At 53.3% G+C, this 18221-nt stretch overlaps 7 protein-coding genes across 7 annotated transcripts in view; 3 read left to right on the top strand and 4 right to left on the bottom strand.

Annotated features, from left to right (window-relative positions):
- Window positions 1-140: 140 nt before the first annotated feature.
- Window positions 141-2934, bottom strand: ASPZODRAFT_132888 (hypothetical protein). Its single transcript, XM_022723140.1, has 4 exons — window positions 2685-2934; window positions 2590-2621; window positions 2441-2515; window positions 141-2373 (listed from the first exon to the last, which is right to left on the bottom strand). The coding sequence occupies exons 1-4, from the start codon at window positions 2782-2784 to the stop codon at window positions 271-273; spliced, it is 2310 nt and encodes a 769-aa protein (XP_022581266.1). The 5' UTR covers window positions 2785-2934; the 3' UTR covers window positions 141-270.
- A 406-nt stretch (window positions 2935-3340) lies between these two features.
- ASPZODRAFT_66443 (hypothetical protein) lies at window positions 3341-5364 on the bottom strand (the record flags this gene model as incomplete). The annotated part of the gene is made up of 4 exons (XM_022729376.1): window positions 3341-4648; window positions 4706-4958; window positions 5013-5023; window positions 5083-5364. The coding sequence occupies 4 exons, from the start codon at window positions 5362-5364 to the stop codon at window positions 3341-3343; spliced, it is 1854 nt and encodes a 617-aa protein (XP_022581265.1).
- A 1024-nt stretch (window positions 5365-6388) lies between these two features.
- ASPZODRAFT_132883 (hypothetical protein) lies at window positions 6389-8067 on the bottom strand. Its single transcript, XM_022723139.1, has 3 exons — window positions 7580-8067; window positions 7082-7527; window positions 6389-7023 (listed from the first exon to the last, which is right to left on the bottom strand). Exons 1-3 carry the CDS (start codon window positions 7861-7863, stop codon window positions 6488-6490), a joined length of 1266 nt encoding a protein of 421 aa, XP_022581264.1. The 5' UTR covers window positions 7864-8067; the 3' UTR covers window positions 6389-6487.
- Window positions 8068-8410: 343 nt separating this feature from the next.
- ASPZODRAFT_97254 (hypothetical protein) lies at window positions 8411-10477 on the top strand (the record flags this gene model as incomplete). The annotated part of the gene is made up of 4 exons (XM_022730547.1): window positions 8411-8698; window positions 8775-9479; window positions 9612-10012; window positions 10073-10477. The coding sequence occupies 4 exons, from the start codon at window positions 8411-8413 to the stop codon at window positions 10263-10265; spliced, it is 1587 nt and encodes a 528-aa protein (XP_022581263.1). The 3' UTR covers window positions 10266-10477.
- Window positions 10478-10779: 302 nt separating this feature from the next.
- ASPZODRAFT_166960 (hypothetical protein) lies at window positions 10780-12388 on the bottom strand. The gene is made up of 3 exons (XM_022726800.1): window positions 12209-12388; window positions 11974-12154; window positions 10780-11919 (listed from the first exon to the last, which is right to left on the bottom strand). The coding sequence occupies exons 1-3, from the start codon at window positions 12325-12327 to the stop codon at window positions 10939-10941; spliced, it is 1281 nt and encodes a 426-aa protein (XP_022581262.1). The 5' UTR covers window positions 12328-12388; the 3' UTR covers window positions 10780-10938.
- A 549-nt stretch (window positions 12389-12937) lies between these two features.
- On the top strand, window positions 12938-14204 carry ASPZODRAFT_16503 (hypothetical protein; the record flags this gene model as incomplete). The annotated part of the gene is made up of 3 exons (XM_022726694.1): window positions 12938-13123; window positions 13190-14027; window positions 14098-14204. The coding sequence occupies 3 exons, from the start codon at window positions 12938-12940 to the stop codon at window positions 14202-14204; spliced, it is 1131 nt and encodes a 376-aa protein (XP_022581261.1).
- A 402-nt stretch (window positions 14205-14606) lies between these two features.
- The window catches only part of ASPZODRAFT_152173 (hypothetical protein), a gene marked incomplete at both ends in the record, with an annotated part of 7701 nt that continues 4086 nt past the window's right edge, over window positions 14607-18221 (top strand). The window contains one exon of the mRNA XM_022725824.1: window positions 14607-15999. Within this exon, the coding sequence (XP_022581260.1) occupies window positions 14607-15999 (1393 nt within the window). The remainder of the gene's footprint in view (window positions 16000-18221) is intronic.

Raw genomic sequence — 18221 nt, 5'->3', positions numbered from 1 at the left:
TGGCAAGACAGGGATTAGAATCCAGATAACACACTACTCCGTAAAGAGGATACACCGAGTCCAGTGAAAATATTTTTATTAGAGCAGAAGGGATGTATTCTGCTGATCCCAGTATGCGAGGTAGAGATAAGATGCAATAAAAGCCCGAAAGCAAAGCCCGCCGAATCCCAGATTATTCCGATAATAAGAAGAAAGCAACAGCATGCACAGTCATGCGGCCCCAAGCAGGACCTTATTTTTTTAGGAAAGCAAACCACAACAGCGACAACCTCACCACTCCAGAGGTTCGTTCTTGACGTCGCCGCGGTTCGTCTTGGGAACCGGGGCCGCCTCGATCTTGGTGGGACCACGGGGGCCGCGCTTCAGGTAGGCGCTGCCATCCAGCCAGGGGGTCTCCAGGGTACGCTTGTTCTCGAAGCGACGGATCTTGTCCTCCATCTGCAGGGTCAGGCCGATATCGTCGAGGCCGTTGAGCAGGCAGTGGCGGCGGAAGGAGTCGACTTCGAAGCTGGCGAGCTTCTTGCCCTCGGCGGTCCTGACCTCGAGGTTTTCCAGGTCGATTTCCAGCTCGCGGCCGGCGCGGGCCTCGTCGGCGATGCGTTGCAGAGTAGCCTCGTCGGTGATGGGGATGGGGAGCATGCCGTTCTTGAAGGTGTTGGTGAAGAAGATGTCGGCAAAGGAGGGAGCGATCACGCATTTGATGCCGAAATCCAGCAGCGCCCAGGGGGCGTGCTCGCGCGAGCTGCCGCAGCCAAAGTTGGGACCCGTGACGACAAGGATCTTGGCGTTGCGGTACACACCCTTGTTGAGAACAAACTCGGGGATCTCCTCACCATCCTTGTAGCGGAGTTCGTAGAAGAGGGCGCTACCCAGACCCGTCCGCTTGATGGTCTTGAGGAACTGCTTGGGGATGATGGCATCAGTATCGACGTTGGAACGGTCCATGGGGGCGGCAATGCCCTTGAGGACGGTGAACTTGGGGAGACCGGCACTCGAGCCCAGAGACGAGTTGGCGTGCGGCTCCTTGTCGGTGGGGATGTCGAGAATGCGCTCGAGCTCGTCGTCGGTGATGACCTCTTCGGGCTCGGGCTGCACATCCAGATGCGGCCGCACCTTGGCAAGGACGGGGCTGGTGCTGATGTGCTCACGGACATCGGCCATCTTGCCCACAATACCAGCCGCGGCCGCCATGGCGGGCGACATGAGATGGGTACGGCCAAGAGCACCCTGGCGACCCTCGAAGTTTCGGTTCGAGGTACTGGCGCAGCGCTCCAGGGGGGAAAGGATATCGGGGTTCATGCCCAGGCACATCGAACAGCCAGCTTCTCTCCACTCGAAGCCGGCGTCGGTGAAAATCCGGTCCAGACCTTCCGCCTCGGCCTGCTCCTTGACCAGACCGGAACCGGGGACGACCATCGCACGCTTGACATTGGGGGCGATCCTTTTACCCTTGACAACCTTGGCGGCAGCCCGCAGATCCTCAATCCGCGAGTTGGTGCAGGATCCGATGAACACCTTGTCGATCTGAACCTCCTTCATGGGCGTGCCGGCGACGAGGCCCATGTACTCCAGAGCACGTCGGCAGCTTGCCTTGCGGTTCTCGTCCTCGAAGTCGTCAGGGCCCGGAACCACACCGGTGATGGGAACGACGTCTTGAGGAGAAGTACCCCAGGAGATGGTGGGGACGATGTCCTGGCCGTTGATGTAGATGCTGCTGTCGAAGTGAGCACCGTCATCGGTGCGCAGGCTGGACCAGTAGCTGACCGCCCGCTTCCACTCGGCGCTGTCGACCTTGGGAGCCAGAGGGCGGCCCTTGAGGTACTCGAAGGTGATCTCGTCGGGAGCAACCATACCGGCGCGGGCACCGCCCTCGATCGCCATGTTGCACATGGACATTCTGGCTTCCATGCTCAGACCTCGGATGACCGATCCGCAAAACTCGATGACGGCGCCAGTACCACCGGCCGTTCCGATGACACCAATGACGTGAAGGACGACATCCTTGCTGGTGACGCCCGGGGGCAGCTGGCCATCAACCTGGATGCGCATGTTCTTGCTCCGACGGGTGAGCAGAGTCTGGGTGGCCAGGACGTGCTCCACCTCACTGGTTCCGATACCAAAGGCGAGGGAACCAAAGGCGCCGTGCGTCGAGGTGTGACTGTCGCCGCAAACCAGGGTGGTGCCCGGCAGGGTGAAGCCTTGCTCCGGGCCGATAACGTGCACAATACCCTGCCGCTTGTCCCCCATTCCAAAGTATGTGAGGCCAAAGTCCTTCACGTTATCCTCGAGGGTCGAGCATTGCAGGCGGGAGTCCTCTTCCTCGATGAACTCATCGACGTTCTTGAAGTTTTTTCGCGACGAGGTGGGGATGTTCTAGGAGAGCAAGCAGAGAGATTAGCAGCCAGCACCATCATTAATGGAACCCATAGATATAGCATACGTGATCGACGGTAACGAGAGTGCAGTCCGGCCGGCGGACTTTCCGGTTGGCATTCTTGAGACCCTCGAAAGCTTGCTGTGTGTGACGTGTCAGCCCAACTGGATAGAACCTCCCAACCCCGCCGACAGTTTGTTGAGATAAGAGCTTACAGGCGAGGTGACTTCGTGGACGAGGTGTCTGTCTGTACGAAGGAATCAGCCGGTCAGTCCTATTCCACCGATAGCCTGGCGAGGGAGCAACCTACCAATATAGATCAGGATGGTGCCATCCTCCTGTTCGTTCACAATGTGGGCATCAAAAACCTTGTCGTACAAGGTCTTGGGCTTCTTGTCGGCGGAAGGCATCGTCGCGTGTAGGGCAAGCTTGCTGCTGCGTATAGAGATCCAAAACGACACAATCAACCAGGGTTCAGCTCGGACGAGCACTGAGAGACGGTGAGAAAACGCGCGGGATATGACACACGACCAGAGCTTGACGTTGTATTACTATTTAAATCTTGCTTGCAGGCGATGTCGCTGGAGAGCTTTTGAGGGGCAAGGCCGACGTCGGCTGGTCAGCACTCAATCGGGTCCCGATGATTGGCCGATGCGGAGACCGTCGGATCTGGAATGCCCGCGTCCTATTGGCCGACCGCGTGCCGACACCGGAGGCTCTGCCTGGCGCTTATGCACGCTTACTGCCGGGCTCCACCGCGTCCGGAAACGGCAGGCGGCATCATGTGGAGGTGCCAGCCCTACCATCCTTGCCCTATTTCCTATTTTGTCTGACAGCTCTGCTTCGTGCCTCACTGCTTCTACTTTTATTCACTGCAACCGCAGCTACCCCCATGAAGTGCTATAGTCCTTGATTGGTACTAATAGAGCTATGAATACTCTTCACTCTTCTTTCTATGCCTGCCCTCTAGACATCCCACCACCCCTCCATGTACGACCGCAGGTCGACTGTGTCCGGCAGCTTCAGGTGCGGCAGGAGGTCGTCTCCCTCGTGGACTTCTCGCTTCGACCACCCGTTTCCAAAGTACGCAAACCGATTGCCACTGGGGTTGACGTACTCGTACTCCCAGTCCTCCCAGCGCGGCTCTCGCCGAATGATGTTGGCCGTCGTTGCGCTCCCTGGGAACAGGCCGTGGACTCGCCCTCCCGGTTGACCGCCGTTGTACCATGACCGGCAGTTTTTCTTCCCTGCGGTAGAGTCGTCGTTGCCTGTCCACACCGTGCGGGGATAGAATCGATCACAGTACTCGAGGAAGTCGTCTGCGGCGTGTTTCGAGGGCACCATCGCCTTGATGCCCTGGCTGCGGATCTTGCGGATCACCTTGGCCACGTAGGTGATTTGGTTCTCGATGCTGTTGGGGACGCTGCCACTGTGTCCGGCCGAATAAGGCCCTCCTGCCCAGAGCAGGTTTGGAAACCCGGGCGCTGCGACCCCAAGATACGAGTATGGAAACCCGTAAAGGCCGCCCGCCTTCCATGCAGATTTCAGATCCACCCCGTTTGCGATGATAGAAAACGCAGGAGCGTGGTCTACATTCGCCCCCGTCGAGCAGATCACGACGTCGACGCGCCGCTCGACCCCGTCCACAGTGACGATTCCAGTCTTGGTAAACCGTTGGATTTGCGTTTGAATGTAACTCACATTTGCCTGGGTCAAGGCTTCCAGATATCCGGGGCCGGGGGTTGCGCGACGACAGTTGGGCGGGAAATCAGGGATGATCTTGTCTCCCAGTTCGGGCGTGCCAGCTACGCGTTGGAGCATGGTCTGCGTCCACTTCTCACGCGTCTGCTGATTTTCGGGAGAGTCCTTGAAAATGGCACCGAAGCGGGAGAAGTAGCCGATTTCGATGTTTCTGCGGAATTTGAGATATTCATCGGGATTCTTGAAGGAATCAAGCTGTTCCTGAGTATATAAATTCGGCTCCAGGCGTCGCACGTTATTATTTGCGCCGAAGGAGTCGGCAACCCAGGTCCGGTTCCGGGCATAGTGGTCGACATGTGAAGCGATCGGTTGGATGGAAGGCAAGACTTGCAGGCCAGATGCACCGTTTCCGATGAGCGCAATGCGTTTTCCCTTTAGCTCGACCTTGTGATCCCAGTTGGAAGAGTGGAAGAGAGCCCCTTGGAATCGTTCAATGCCCTCATAATCAGGGAGCTTCCAGGCATTGAAATGGCCAGTTGCGTTGACCAGGACGTCGAGTTTCTCTTCATAGACCTGCGTTGATGTTAGCCTCAACCATGAGGATTAGGAATATTTCCTGGCGTCATGTACCTTGTGTGAATCTCCAAGATCCTCAATGGTGGCTCGCCATTTTCCTTCATCTGGCAGCCACTCGACCTTTTGGATTTTTTGCTGCAACCGGAGATATTTGTACACGTCATACTTCTTTGCTAGGCCCTGCCAGTACGCTCTGATTTCATGGCCTTGAGAAAACTCCTCTGTCCACTGCGTGTTCGGTGCGTATCCAGACTGATACACATGCGAAGGGACATCACATCTGACGCCCGGATAGGTATTTTCATACCTGAGAGAGAATCCTCAGTACTATCGCAGCAGAGCCCATCTAGATCCAACATACCAGGTGCCACCCTAACACGAAGAAGTCAGAATCTTCACCTTTCATAGCCACCCGTTCAAAACAAACATACCACATCTGCGTTTTTATCATATATCCGCAAGTCTAACCCCGGTAGTTTTGCAGGCAAGAGGATTCCCGCCGTGACTCCAGTCAATCCGGCGCCGATGACCCCAACTTTGATTGGTCGCACCTCATCAATGGGATGCTCCTCTATTTCGAATGCTGGTTTTTGTGCTGCTACTGTCACAATGGTTGAATCTTTCAGAGGGATCAGTGGCAATGCTGCTGCACTGCTATACCGCAATGAGGGTTGCAGATCAATTGCCACCTGGGCCTCGACTGCTGCTGCCATGATGAAGCCGTTTGGATTCTACTAGTGATTTGTTTACTGGCCAGCTCCAGGAAGAAGAGGAGACAGACTACAAAAGTCTCGAGTAGTTTGATCTGCTCTTCTTACTCTTTTATCAGGCAGCTACCAAAGAACGCGATATGTCCTGGTTGACGCTCCATCTAGGTTGATACACGCCATCTACAATGTTTATTCGCAAACTTCCTCGGGTACGGATTATTAAATGTTGTTTCTAGTGATTGGTTGGGGTTGGAGAGATGCGTTTGATACATCCTGCTGAGCATCACATCACTGCGGCTCGCGATGGTGTCACTCCGACCCGAAATTGTGTATTCGGAGAACATCCACGGATATTCATCCAAGTACATTGAACCTTTCAGTTTAGTGTCGTTTCGATGAGCTAACCCCCTCATCAAACGCGTATCTAGATTCTCTTTCCCCTCTCCAACGCGTGTTCTTGGTGTCCGGATTTGTCAGGCCTCTTTCTTCTCTTATCGTTTACTATTCCGTCATAACTCTTTTTATGACGGTATGGTCAAGCCCCATGACGAAGTCTGCTCCTCGAATCTGCAGGTCATACAGGGTACGAGATTCGACGCTCGCGCCGGTGATCATCGCATGAATGAAAGTGAAAAGTTTGAATCCATCCCTGCTGGCCAGCTCCACCGGCCAGTTGATCCGTCAGGCCTCATGTCTCATTCAGTAGTAGATACTCGGCGTTTACTTCTCTTTAACCTGTGTACTACAAGACGGCGCTTTCGCCGGGGAAGAAATTCTAGATGTTGTAGAAAATACCTCTCAGCCCTTTAGGGGAGATCAAACAGCCTATCTAACTATGTAGTTTCTGAGATACCGCATGTCGGCTCACCAGCTCATATACTTTGAATACAGAATAAAGGTGTAGTAAATATAATGAATGAACTATTCATCCACTTATATCAAGGTGTTACTCGCCTTGGTGTACTATCTCACCTTCACAATTCTGGCCAAATATATAACGGAGCGCCTTTCCAATATTTATTCTATGATTGATAGTTCATCTTGGATAGATAGTAGTAATCTAATGCTAAGTAAATCTGTTTAATTATGAAAAATCATTTCTATCGTAACTTATAGGCAAAACATTCTATGCATCAGAATTTTCTTCTAGGCCAACGACAATTCTCTTGCCCGACGCCGTGCCCTGCCGCAGGGTCTCCAATGCCGCGTTGATCCCCCCAAGGCCCCCCTTTGCGCGGATAATTTCCGGCAACCGGAGAGTGCCCGACTGCAACAGTTCTTCCAGCCACAATACCATGCTCTCCCCAACTGTCGGAGCGGTGTGAAACAGCTTAATGGGAACGGTGTGGTATCGGATCCGAGCGTCGCGCTCCTTGGGCAGACCTGTCAGCCCCAGCAGGTGGGGATGGGCTGTAACGTCAAGAGTTTCCTGCAGCAGGGTGGCCGTTTCCTTGCCCACAATGTCCATGGCATACCGAAGTTTCCCACCGGTGACCCCCTTAATGATCTCCACGGCGCGCTTGGTATCGTGCCGGTCCACAAGGAGATCCGCACCGGCGTCGAGTAGCTTTGCGCCGTGGCGGGCAACGTCGGCCACGCAGATGACCTTCAGACCAGCCATTTTGGCAAGCTGGAGGGTAATGTAACCGGTGGTCGTGGATGCTAGGTTTTATTCCTTCAGCATGGATATAGATCGGTTGCCGGTAGGATTATTGCTTACCTCCCCAAACAGCGATCCATTCTCCCTTCGTCAACCGTTCTCCCTGGGCTGACGACAATAGGCACTCTTCTCTAATATCCTCAGGGATGTCGCCTGGGCTAATCTTTCCAAGCACGTCCACGAGATTTGGCCCCGAGGCGCACGAGGTGAAATCTAGCCCCAAGGAAACACCCAGTGCGAGAACCGCTGCAACGAAAGCGACACCCAACGATGCTGATGCGTGGATACACGTTGATGACGGGACTCTAGCAGCGTTGAAATGTGTAGCAATAGCATATTCCTGGAAGGCTGCCTTGCGGATATCCCGATAGTCGGTAGATGGGACAAGAACAATATCCCCGACGCGCAAGCGAGACGAACCATTGGCAGCAGAGGTCTTGACAACGACGCCGGCAAGGTCGCGGCCATTAATCCAAGGTAAAGCCGGAATACCAAAGTTGAAAGCACTAGGGAGGTGGGATGTCAGTACGGAGTAGAAAACAGCGAGAGTATACATACGGTGCTTTCCAGTCGATCGGATTCAAGCCAATGGCAACCACCTTGACGAGGATCTCCCCATCGTGTAAAATAGACGGAATGTTATGGTTGTCGACCAGGGTGTACTGCTCTCGAACCCCATTGAGCAGGAGAACACTCTGCTTGGCTTCGGGAACAACGTGCTGGACCAACTGCGAGGGTGGAATGACATCGGAGCTACCTTTAATAAGGAACGAGCGATGGAACACCGGCTGGTCTTCCTCGTCAAGCTCGGTCACTTGTATATACGTTGACGTTGTAGACATGGCTGTGTGTTGGTCCCAATAGCGAGTCGAAGACGCTATTCCAGTATTTTTATTGTAGTAGTATGTATGCATCCCAGATGCGAAACAGACAGAAGCAGGCCTTTTGTTCCTTTTCCCTTGGAACCGATAGCCTTGTTCGGCTTCTTGCCTCCTCAATTGCTCATGGTAGGACTAGATTGCGTAATAAATCTTGATGATGAGGAGGAGAGGGGGAGGGGGTAAGCGGATTACCAGGTTATGTTGGTGTGATTCAGCCTAGTGATGGCGCTTCACGGGCCGGTTGATGGACCCATGCATGTCGCTCTTTTGATCTCTAGCGATTTACTCCGTAGGATTGATAATCAGCTAGTTAGTGTGTTTAGCATCTAGATAGGCCTTCCTGCATCTTTGATAGGGAGAATAGGATTATTTCTTACTTACCTTGTAACATCACTCTCATAGAAAATGGCGTGCCAACTAAAATCAAAATATACAAATTGGCTATGTGACGGCAGAATTCAAGTAGGGCAGTATAGTTCTTGCGGCCTGTAGATGCCCATAGCAAAAGATGGACGATCCAGAGAGCTTGCGACAGCCTCTCCTGCGACATGAATCCGATACAGTTCCCGAATCGGCTACCATTGGCCGCAATCTTAGCTGGTCCAGCGCATATATCCTCGTCATCTCGCGGGTAATCGGCAGCGGTGTCTTTGCGACGCCTGGATCCATAGTCAAATCGGCTGGCAGTATCGGAGCTACCTTGTTGGTATGGATTGTGGGCACGGTGCTGGCAGCGTGTGGATTGGCAGTGTCGTTGGAGTATGGCTGTATGCTGCCTCGATCTGGGGGCGAAAAGGTACACCTATCTACAGTGTATCCAAGGCTTCATCAGTCAGGACCCTGATAGTCATCGTTGGCGTGTATCTCATCAGGTCTATCTTGAATTCACCTACCGCCATCCACGCTTTCTCGCGTCGACCCTCGTCGCCGTGCAGGCTGTACTGCTAGGCTTCTCAGCCAGCAACTGCATCGTCTTTTCCAAATACACCTTGTTTGCCCTAACCGATCAGCCTACCGAGCGCCAGAGCAAAGCTCTCGCGGTCGGTCTCCTCACCGCCGTCACCATTATCCACGGCGGCTTCCTCAAGAGTGGCATCTGGCTTCAGAATGTCCTGGGATGGATCAAGCTCTTCCTCATCGCCGCCGTGTCCCTCACCGGTATCTGGGTGATTCTGTTCCGCTCCAGCAACGAGCTGCCGAACACCCCGACCGACTGGGATAATCTGTGGGCCGGTTCCAATTGGAGTTGGGGCGTGTTGTCCACCGCACTGATCAAGGTCCTATATTCGTACGCGGGGCTGAGCAACGCCAACAACGTGCTGAACGAGGTCCACGACCCCATAGGCACCTTGCGCACCGTCTGTCCGGCGGCCTTGCTGACCGCGTGCGCCTTGTATCTGCTGGCGAACGTCGCCTACCTGCTGGTTGTGCCCCTCGACCAGCTCAAGAGCAGCGGTGAGCTCGTTGCCGCGCTGTTCTTCGAACGCGTCTTTGGCGCTCACGTGGGCCGCACGCTTTTTCCCCTCGCGATTGCTGTGTCAGCAGCTGGTAACGTGATGGTTGTGGCTTTTGCGCTGGTACGTTCCATTGCAGCGGGCCTTCCAGATCGGGAAGGAAGGAAGCTAGTCGGCCCGAGAGGGTTGTCTGCTCCTTCCCCAGCACCATCTTCTTCTTATAGCTGACATGGGGGAAAACCCGTCTCAATACAGGCCCGAATCAACCAGGAGGTTGCTAGGCAGGGGTTTTTACCTTGGTCGCGACTGTTGTCCTCGTCTCGGCCCTTTGGCTCACCGCTCGGGGGCCTGCTGGTGCACTTCGTCTCCTCGTTCGTGGTGATTACACTGCCGCCGCAGGGGGACGTCTACAGCTTTATCCTGGATGTGGAGGGATATCCGAACCAGTTCTTTGCACTCGCCGTGACGGTTGGCCTGCTGCTGCTGCGGATACGACGGCCGGACCTCTCTAGACCCTTCCGAGCGTGGCTGCCGGCGGTCTGGTTGCGGGTTCTGGTTTGTCTGGCCCTTTTGGCCGCGCCGTTCTTCCCACCCCCGGACTGGAGAGGAGACGTGGATTTCTTCTACGCAACCTACGCGATTGTGGGTGTGGGCATGTAAGTACTACTACTATAGTACCGAGCTTTTCTTGCCGGACGATTATTAACTGCCAGCAGTATCGTATTTGGAATAGCATACTGGTACATATGGACGGTCTTGATGCCTAGCTGGGGAGGGTATTCGCTCGGGGAAGAAGACGAGATGCTGGACGATGGCACCAGGATTACAAAGCTGACGCGTTTATATGCCGGCGCGAAGCTGAACAGCACCGCGCCATGGATTGGTTCGGTTGAAAATCCAACTGCGTAACCTGCAGCGAGTCAATGCACCCGGCTAGTTATACGAAGCATTGGCTTCCTGATCAACGTGCCTGGCGCCATTTCGACTTCTCAGCAGTTTGATTCGGACAGGGGACCCGCCAACTACATGTTTCAAACAAATACAACTAAAATTCCTACATGTGTGTGTAGATTGAAGATACGCTTCCAGGAGAGAAGAGAAAATGCACCTCGTCACCCGACATATCATACCCATACTCAAGTATTTCAAACCGAGAGGATATAAATCTTTATTTGATCTTATGGTGCTTGGTGAAGATTGAGTAATCTGCTTTGGTGTAGTATATATATTTCAGAGAGGAAGAATGCTTGTTATGCCCCAAGATGTCTGCCCTTGTTTTTGAATTCGAGTCATTCCAGGCTTTCCCATTGATTAGACTTAATCCTTTATATTTGTTCCATGATGGGGGATTCGGAAACGAAAGCAACCCACATGTTCATCGATTGATTTGATATACGAGCTATACAGCTATAGAAGATCATATGGCAAGCTTACAGAGATGGCGGAATCGTGGCTATCCCGATATAAAGAACAGAGTAGTATATAGTTACATGGTCGTCTAATCCAAGAAAAAAAAAAGAATTAAATAACCGATAGTCTGCCGCCACAGTCAGGCGAAAAAGACTCAAATTTTAAACCCCGGCTAAACGTGGGCTCCAAAAGCTCGGTTATCTTCACGGAACACCAAGAATGCCAACCGGTGGCGGATGACCAAGGCGATGACGCCGCAGACCGTCTGTACGGCGACCATGTGCAAGGCGAGCCTGTCTTCTCTCAAGGGACCCGTCCAGACGAGCCACAAGTTCAAAATAGTCAGATTGGTCGATTCGACGATCTGACCATCCTTGTTCTTCGTCACACGCACCAAGCGCACCCTGTGTAGAATTTCAAGGATGGTAGCGATCAGCGGCGATGGAGGGACGGTCCATTCCGTCACGGACGCATCGAGCAGACCAGTGACCGCATTGAACTTCGGAAGACGATGGCGCGGGCATGGGATGATGCCAAACAGCTGCGGGGTTGAAAAGACAAAGTTGAAGATCTGGGGGATGAACAGCAGCAAAAGGGTCTTGCTGAAATGGCCCAGAATACCGACCACGGCAAAGACCATTCCCGCGAGGTAACAGTATGTGTCCCCCACAAAGACCTTGGACGGGTACCAGTTGTGACACAGCAACGCCAGGGAGACCCCGACGAAGGGAAGCAGGAAATAGATGGAGAAGAGATGGGAATCCATCGCAGGGTGCGGGAACGGAGTCATGGGTGCGAGGTACAATGCGTCGTTAATGATCAGCAGAACCGCAATCACCAGCGACTGAGCAACCTCGATCCCGTTGATCCCCGCCAACATGTTGATGCTATTGGGGCAGAAGATGGCCACAGCAGCCATGTAGCCATAGTATAGCCAGCCCAGGTCGACAAAGGATCCTAAATAGCGCTGCAAGGGCACCGGGACCACCACGTGCGTGACACCGAAATCGACAAAATAGACAATCAACATGGGGATCGCGCCAAAGGCCGGGATCAAGACCTTGTGCCGCCACCGGATGTCGAGAAGATCATCTCCGATGCCGAGAATGACAATGGATTGTAACGAGAGGAGGCCGGACAGATACGACGCGAGCTGGCGAAAGGTTTTAGTATACAACCATGCCACTACCGACGAGCAGCGTCTCACCTTGCTATGAGGGAACCGATGGAGGAACCGGCCCGTCTCGACAGGGTGGGTTTCCAGCACGACGTCCCGGTTACCTCCTCCAGACGTCGCGGCCACGATATCCTTATAAAAGGGAAATGGGATAAACGCAATCAACAACAGCAGATATACGACTGCGCAGACAGCTCCCATGGTTTCCGGTCTAGAGTTTCATCACCGTCAGCAATAACCCTGGTAGCATCGATCCATCTCGTACATTTCCGGTCTTCGCGGCTTGGCCATATCCTTGCCCTTCAACCCTGCCTTCATAAACACGGGACCCAGCCATCGAATCATGCTATAGGCCACGGCAAACGCAATGCCGCTGAACGCCATCGAGGCCACCAGCGGCGCGCCATCCCCTTGGAACGTATTCACAATGATCGCAAGGCACACCCCCACCAGCACCAGCAGACGCCAGGTCTCCGCCCGCGAAAGAGTCGTTGCATAGTTCATCGTGGCGGCAGGGCAATTGACATGTCTCCTACTCAGACTCGCAAGAGGACACAGCTTTACAGTGTAGTATAGTTAGTAGTTCTTCGGCTGAAATCTGGCTTCAAGAGCAGCTGACGACACCGACGGGGCACATCTACCGGCAGAAACACACACCGCCCTATCCATGCAGGCGGTCAGGCTCCACGTGCTGCCTCCCTCCGGAAACGGAAGCTTAAGCGATCTCCCGATTGGGAGCTCTCGTCCAATGGTTCCAGCCTCAACGTGCACGGCGAACTTCCCTGTCACGACCCGGTGTTTTGACGCCAGAGCAACAACGTCGACTGGCGATTAAGATCTTCCCCCCCGCCTGTCCTCCCCACATCTTGGTTTTCCTCTGGTTTTCTCCGTTTGAATAGGTGGAGTTACGGTGATAAATCCCAGCTCGCGGTGGAGGTTGGTGGTAGAGCCAGTGCTTGCAAGGGGGTTCGATCGCTATCGGAAACGGCCTGATATGGCATCCGGGTTCGTCGACTTCGACGCTGGTCACCGCGACCTGGTCACCGTCACCAAGTTCAATTTCTATGGCAACCGCATTGTTACCGCGTCGTCGGATCATCGTATGAAGGTGTGGGACCAGAAGGACGGTTCCTGGCAGTTGACGGACACCTGGCGCGCTCATGACGCGGAGATTCGCGATGTAAGTTAATCCTTCGACAGCACTGTTGTTCTTTGCAATTGTGTTGAGCAGAATGAATCGTTCCAGGCGCAGTGGAATGGTCCCTTCATGGGCCAGCATGTCGGGAGTGTGGGTGAGGATATGAAGTTCAAGATTTGGCAGGAAGATGTGACGCAGCCTCCCAACTCTGGCCGGCGATTCAAGGCCATCTTCCGCTTAACTGCACCTCAGAGATACCCGTTTGTCTCTTTGGACTTCCGTAATATTGACCTGGAGACATACCTTGGTCTTATCACGCGGGATGGGTACTTGATGATCATGGAGCCCGTCAGCCCCGACACTTTGGCCGACTGGCAGGTTGTCGACCAGTTCCGGGTATGCCCTGCACCCCAGCGAGGAGAGGAGACCAGCTTCAAGGTTCAGTTCCACCACGATCCCACAGACATCACCCACTCGATCCTGCCGAGCTGGGATCGGAAAAGTCTGTCCGTGGTGGTCGCAGCGATGGACACTGTGAAGATCTATCGAACCGACACCAACCGTCGCTTCTACCACGCGATTGAGCTGACTGGACACAGCGGTCTGGTCAGAGATATCTCATGGGCCAATGGCTCGGTCCGTGGCCATGATCTCATTGCCAGCGGGTGTAAAGATGGATTTGTTCGCATCTTCGAGGTGTACACCTCGGTCTCGAGCAGCGGGTCGCAGGGTGGCACCGACCGTGGTTCAGAAGCCTCGCCCCAGTCGCCTTCAAATCGCCCAGCCGCACAGTCGGGCATCGGCTCGGCCCTGGCTAACCGTGCTCCATCCTCTCTAAGCAATCGGCCAGCAACCGGTGACTCTCAGTTCAAGCACCACTTCAAGGAAGTCGCATGTATCGAGAGCAAACATCTCGACGTATGGTCGGTGGAATTTTCATATGCAGGTGTGTGTCCATCTCTCTCTCTCCCTCCCCCTGACTTTTTGTGAACACTGTATAAATGTCTTCAAACTAGGAGACTGCCTCATCTCGTCGGGTGACGACGGCAATGTGCGATTCTGGAAGAAATCTCTATCTAGCGAATGGCTGGAATTCGCCGAGGCGAATATGGCAGAACAGTAGTGCCAACTTTCATACCTTCAAAATATGTCCCTTGGCCCCCTGTTTGCACTACGGGGTAACTACCGACCGATTCCCACTTAGATCACTTTATGTATTATACCCAGTTCTCTCACGGCCTTCTTATTCGCCTTGATCGGCTCTAGCTTTCACTTGCGCACTATCGGTTCGACAGCCCCTGCTAGCAACTGCACATACCAACTGACCGAATGACATTCGCTCTTGCCACTCTAAAACACGCCTCGGAGCTAAATGGGGAAGGAAGCAGTTTGGAGCAAGATGCCCCCTTCTTGTTCTCCTAGGGTGACTGATCCGTGCACACTTGGCTATCTCGGACTATCCTTACCTTGCCATTCTCCTCTTCTTTCACGCCGCTTCAATAACCCTCGGCCAGCAACACCTAGAATGGCTCTGGGGCCTACCCTCGGGACCGGGGTCTTCATTGCTCCCGGTCAAGCTCTGGCCGTTGGAGGACCAGGTTCCCTTCTTATCTCATATATATTCTCAACTCTCCTAGTATACTGCATGGCCGTGACTGTTGCCGAGGTTGCCGCCCACCGACCCGTTGCCAATGGTACAATTGTCACTCATGGCTATCGATATGTCTCGCGAAGTTTCGGATTCTCCCTGGCCTACCTTCGGTGGGTCTCTTTTTCGATGCTGGTTCCATATGAGATCACAACTGCCCTGGTCAGCAGTGGGCTTTTGGAGCCTGGAAACAAGGTTGCTATGCGGATCGCCTTGGTAATTCTGATCATCATTGGGTTCAACTTTACGCCGGAAAGGATTTTCAGAAGACTAGAAAAAGTGTCCACGGTCCTAACTCTCCTTACAATCATTACGATGCTGGCGGTATCGGTCATTCTCTGCACCAAAGATATTCCCGGCGGCCCGATGCGCGGCTTCCATTACTGGACAAACCCCGGCGCTATGAATTCGTATCTTTTCCCTGGCGCTCTCGGACGGTTTGTCGGTCTCTTCCAAACCCTACTCTTCAGCACCATGGCGTTTGCCTTTACACCAGAAATGATTGTCAATCGAGGCGAAGGGCTGGAACCGTCGACGCATCCCAACATCATGCATATCGCCCGTCGGGATGTTTTCCAGTTTGCTGCCGTTCACCTCCTGGTCGCTCTGGCCGTCGGGATCATTGTCCCTTCAAATGATCCGAATTTGCTCCACCGTGGATCCGGCCCTGCCGGGTCGCCATTTATCATCGCCATGAAAAACGCCAAGATTGGGGGGCTACCCACGGTAATCTCGATGATTATGACCTTCTCGTCAGTGGCGTCTGGGCGATCGTTTCTGTTCCTCTCGTCGCGGGCCTTACTCGCACTGTCGGAATCCGGTCATGCGCCCGCGATACTCCAGGCTCGGACAAGCTGGGGGGTTCCATATGTCGCCGTGTTGACCTCGGCCGTGTTTGCGAACCTGGCATGGTTGTGTCTGCGCGTGTCGAGCTCCACCGTCTTCAACTGGCTGGGCCAGATCAGTACCACCATGGGATACCTGTCGTGGCTGTGCTCCTGCATTATCTACCTCCACTTCCACCGCACTGTCGAGCGTCGCTACCGCAGCCGGATTCAACCCTACGGCGCGTATATCGCCATTTTCCTGTGCTCGATGCTTCTGGTCCTCAACGGGGTTAGCTACTTTGTCTGGACAAACTTCACCCTGGCCCGCATGACCACGGCTTACATCGGACTGGTGCCGTTCGGATTCTTGTATGCGGGACACTATTTCCATACCTGGATGGGAGGTCACGGCCAGCAGTCAGCAGAGAAGATCGAGCTTCAGAGTGCCAGCCCTCCGGAGACCGCCGACACCGACTCGACCATGGAGCGTCCGAAGATTGGGCATGCACTGTGGCGACGGTTCGTTACCTGGCTCAACGGGCCCTACGGGATCAGCACGACTCGACCAGGAACACCTGTTCCAGAGGCATAATGGGCGGCTGGTTAGAGTGATGTCAATTCAGTCAGTGTTTTTGAATCGTCGGTTGTCTGTCCCAACCTATTGATACCCCTTCAGAGGAATAAACCGAGTATTAGTTATCACCTACCATGTTGTAAGGACCTATCAAACCAATAGTATTGGAAATCTCACATCCCACGGAACGAGACGGACCGCCCCGACGATCTTTAGTTTAACTAGTACATTGCAGGATCCATTGTAGTAACCAAGTACCTACGGTAGGTAACTAACTAGTTACCTAGTTATAAGGAGGGCCTTAGTAGAGGATGGTGTTAGTAGTAGGTTCAGTGGCTGCGACTGGGAGCGAGCGACAGTCTGTAGGAGAGAGAATACTTGTTGAAAATAAAATACCCCATAGTCTGGTTGAATTAAAAACCTCTGTAGTATTTATTCTTCTATTGACTCCCAGTCATTGTCATCTGTGGGACTGACTTGGCGAATGCGCTACCAACACACCGTTGGGCGTGTTGCAGAGCACACAAAGTGGCAAAAGCCATTTCTTTCTTCCGAAAATTTCAAATTTCTGAGGGTTGATTTAAATACTGAGTATTTTACTCTGTATATATATTATTTGATTGATTGTTCTGGCGGTCTGTGTGTGTCCTGTGTCCGCCACTTTAAGTTAACTGGTGTGGTAGTGTTGCCTGGTCTCTGCGTTGGCTTTTCTTTTCCCTCTAAGGCTCCCTTTTCCATTTTCCCTTCTCTTTCTCTTTCTTCACACAGTCAGTCCCTCTCCCTCTCTCCCTCTCTCTCTTTCTCTCTTTCTCTCTCTTTCTCCCTGTCTATCTTTCACACTCTTCCCTCCCAGAGTCCAGTCCATTAGGTAACTCCTCACTTACCTAAGATGCCCAGATGACTATCCCCCCTATAAGGTTTCTACCTAATCCTGGACTTCCATTTCCTTCCCTATATTCCTATCCAGTCATCTATCCTCTATTATCCTATTATTTTTCTATTCCTTCTTATTTTTTCCCTCTTCCCCTCCTTTTTAGCAGATTTTTTTTTTGACCATAAGATCCAACACCCATCTATTATCATTATCATTATTATTATTGCTGGTTTAATTCACCTTCACCTACTACTATCTGTCACTGATCGACAGGTGAACACCCTGTTCCCCCCCCCCTTACTTCCACCTTACCCTGAACACTCCATACCACTTCCACTATTAGTCTTCTAGTAGATTGGTTGTATGGAGTACCATGATGCTACCTTTCTCCCCCCCCTCCCCCAGTTCCTGTTGAGAACCTTCCTCTATTTATTTCTCTCTACCATATACTCTCTCTCTGTTTACTTTCTCTTTCCTTCTTTCCTTTCTCCCCTGTCTTGCCGTGGGAGATCTGGGAGAGGGCGGGGGGGTTGTTTTTCTGCTCTCACATTCCAGCCACCGGGTGTGCCCAGCCCTTCCCCTCCAGGGCTCAGACACCACCTGAAGAACTGATGTGTTCGAAGTCTTGACCACGTTGCTCTCCTGTGCTAACTTCTAGATGCTAACTTGACTTTACCATAGCATTATTTGTTTTTCCTTCCCCCCCCCCTTTTTTTTTTTTTATCTTTTTTTCTTTTTTTTTCTACTGACTCTCCAGATTCCCTGGCTCGCAGATCGACCCTCGTTTCATAGTCTTCTTGTCTCCTCATCCCGCAATATCACATCGGAGCTCTCGGAACCGCAACTCCCGGCTGGACAGGCGCTGCACGCCGGACTATCCCCTTTCCGGACTAGCGCTAGGCCCGACCATGGCCTCCTGCACATGCGTCCCGTCTGATTGGCCTGAGGCGCCCTGACCGTACCGTACCATTCTTACCGTACCAGCAGCACCTCCTGGGGCCGCTTCCGGGTACGGCTTGACCACAGGTTGACTGGACTCTTTTTTGCGGGTTCTCGACTCGCCCCCCTCCCGTCCCCCTCCAGCTTTTTCCCTGTAGTAGACGGACGGTGGACTGTGACTGTGGACTGTGCAGTGTGGACAACTCTCCAGTGCTGGAAGAGACTCTCTCTCTCTGCTGCTCTCTTCCCTTTCCCCCTCCCCTTCCCTCTTCCCTTTT

This window comes from Penicilliopsis zonata (assembly GCF_001890105.1).
Source record: "Penicilliopsis zonata CBS 506.65 unplaced genomic scaffold ASPZOscaffold_7, whole genome shotgun sequence".
NCBI classification, from domain to species: Eukaryota; Fungi; Ascomycota; class Eurotiomycetes; order Eurotiales; family Aspergillaceae; genus Penicilliopsis; species Penicilliopsis zonata.
Note: the sequence above shows the minus strand (reverse complement) of the source record. Positions and strands in the feature narration are given on the sequence as shown.

Bases quoted from the DNA above. Each gene is read 5' to 3' on its own strand.
- ASPZODRAFT_166960 (XM_022726800.1), bottom strand. From the start codon at position 12,327: ATGGCGTTCAGCGGCATTGCGTTTGCCGTGGCCTATAGCATGATTCGA. The intron at 12,155-12,208 runs GTACGAGATGGA...ATGAAACTCTAG, and splicing joins AAGCCGCGAAGACCGGAAAT to ACCGGAAACCATGGGAGCTG. The intron at 11,920-11,973 runs GTGAGACGCTGC...ACCTTTCGCCAG, and splicing joins ATCGGTTCCCTCATAGCAAG to CTCGCGTCGTATCTGTCCGG.
- ASPZODRAFT_132888 (XM_022723140.1), bottom strand. From the start codon at position 2,784: ATGCCTTCCGCCGACAAGAAGCCCAAGACCTTGTACGACAAGGTTTTT. The intron at 2,516-2,589 runs GTAAGCTCTTAT...CGTCACACACAG, and splicing joins TCCACGAAGTCACCTCGCCT to CAAGCTTTCGAGGGTCTCAA. The intron at 2,374-2,440 runs GTATGCTATATC...TTGCTCTCCTAG, and splicing joins CTCTCGTTACCGTCGATCAC to AACATCCCCACCTCGTCGCG.
- ASPZODRAFT_132883 (XM_022723139.1), bottom strand. From the start codon at position 7,863: ATGTCTACAACGTCAACGTATATACAAGTGACCGAGCTTGACGAGGAA. The intron at 7,528-7,579 runs GTATGTATACTC...CCACCTCCCTAG, and splicing joins CCGATCGACTGGAAAGCACC to TGCTTTCAACTTTGGTATTC. The intron at 7,024-7,081 runs GTAAGCAATAAT...AATAAAACCTAG, and splicing joins ATGGATCGCTGTTTGGGGAG to CATCCACGACCACCGGTTAC.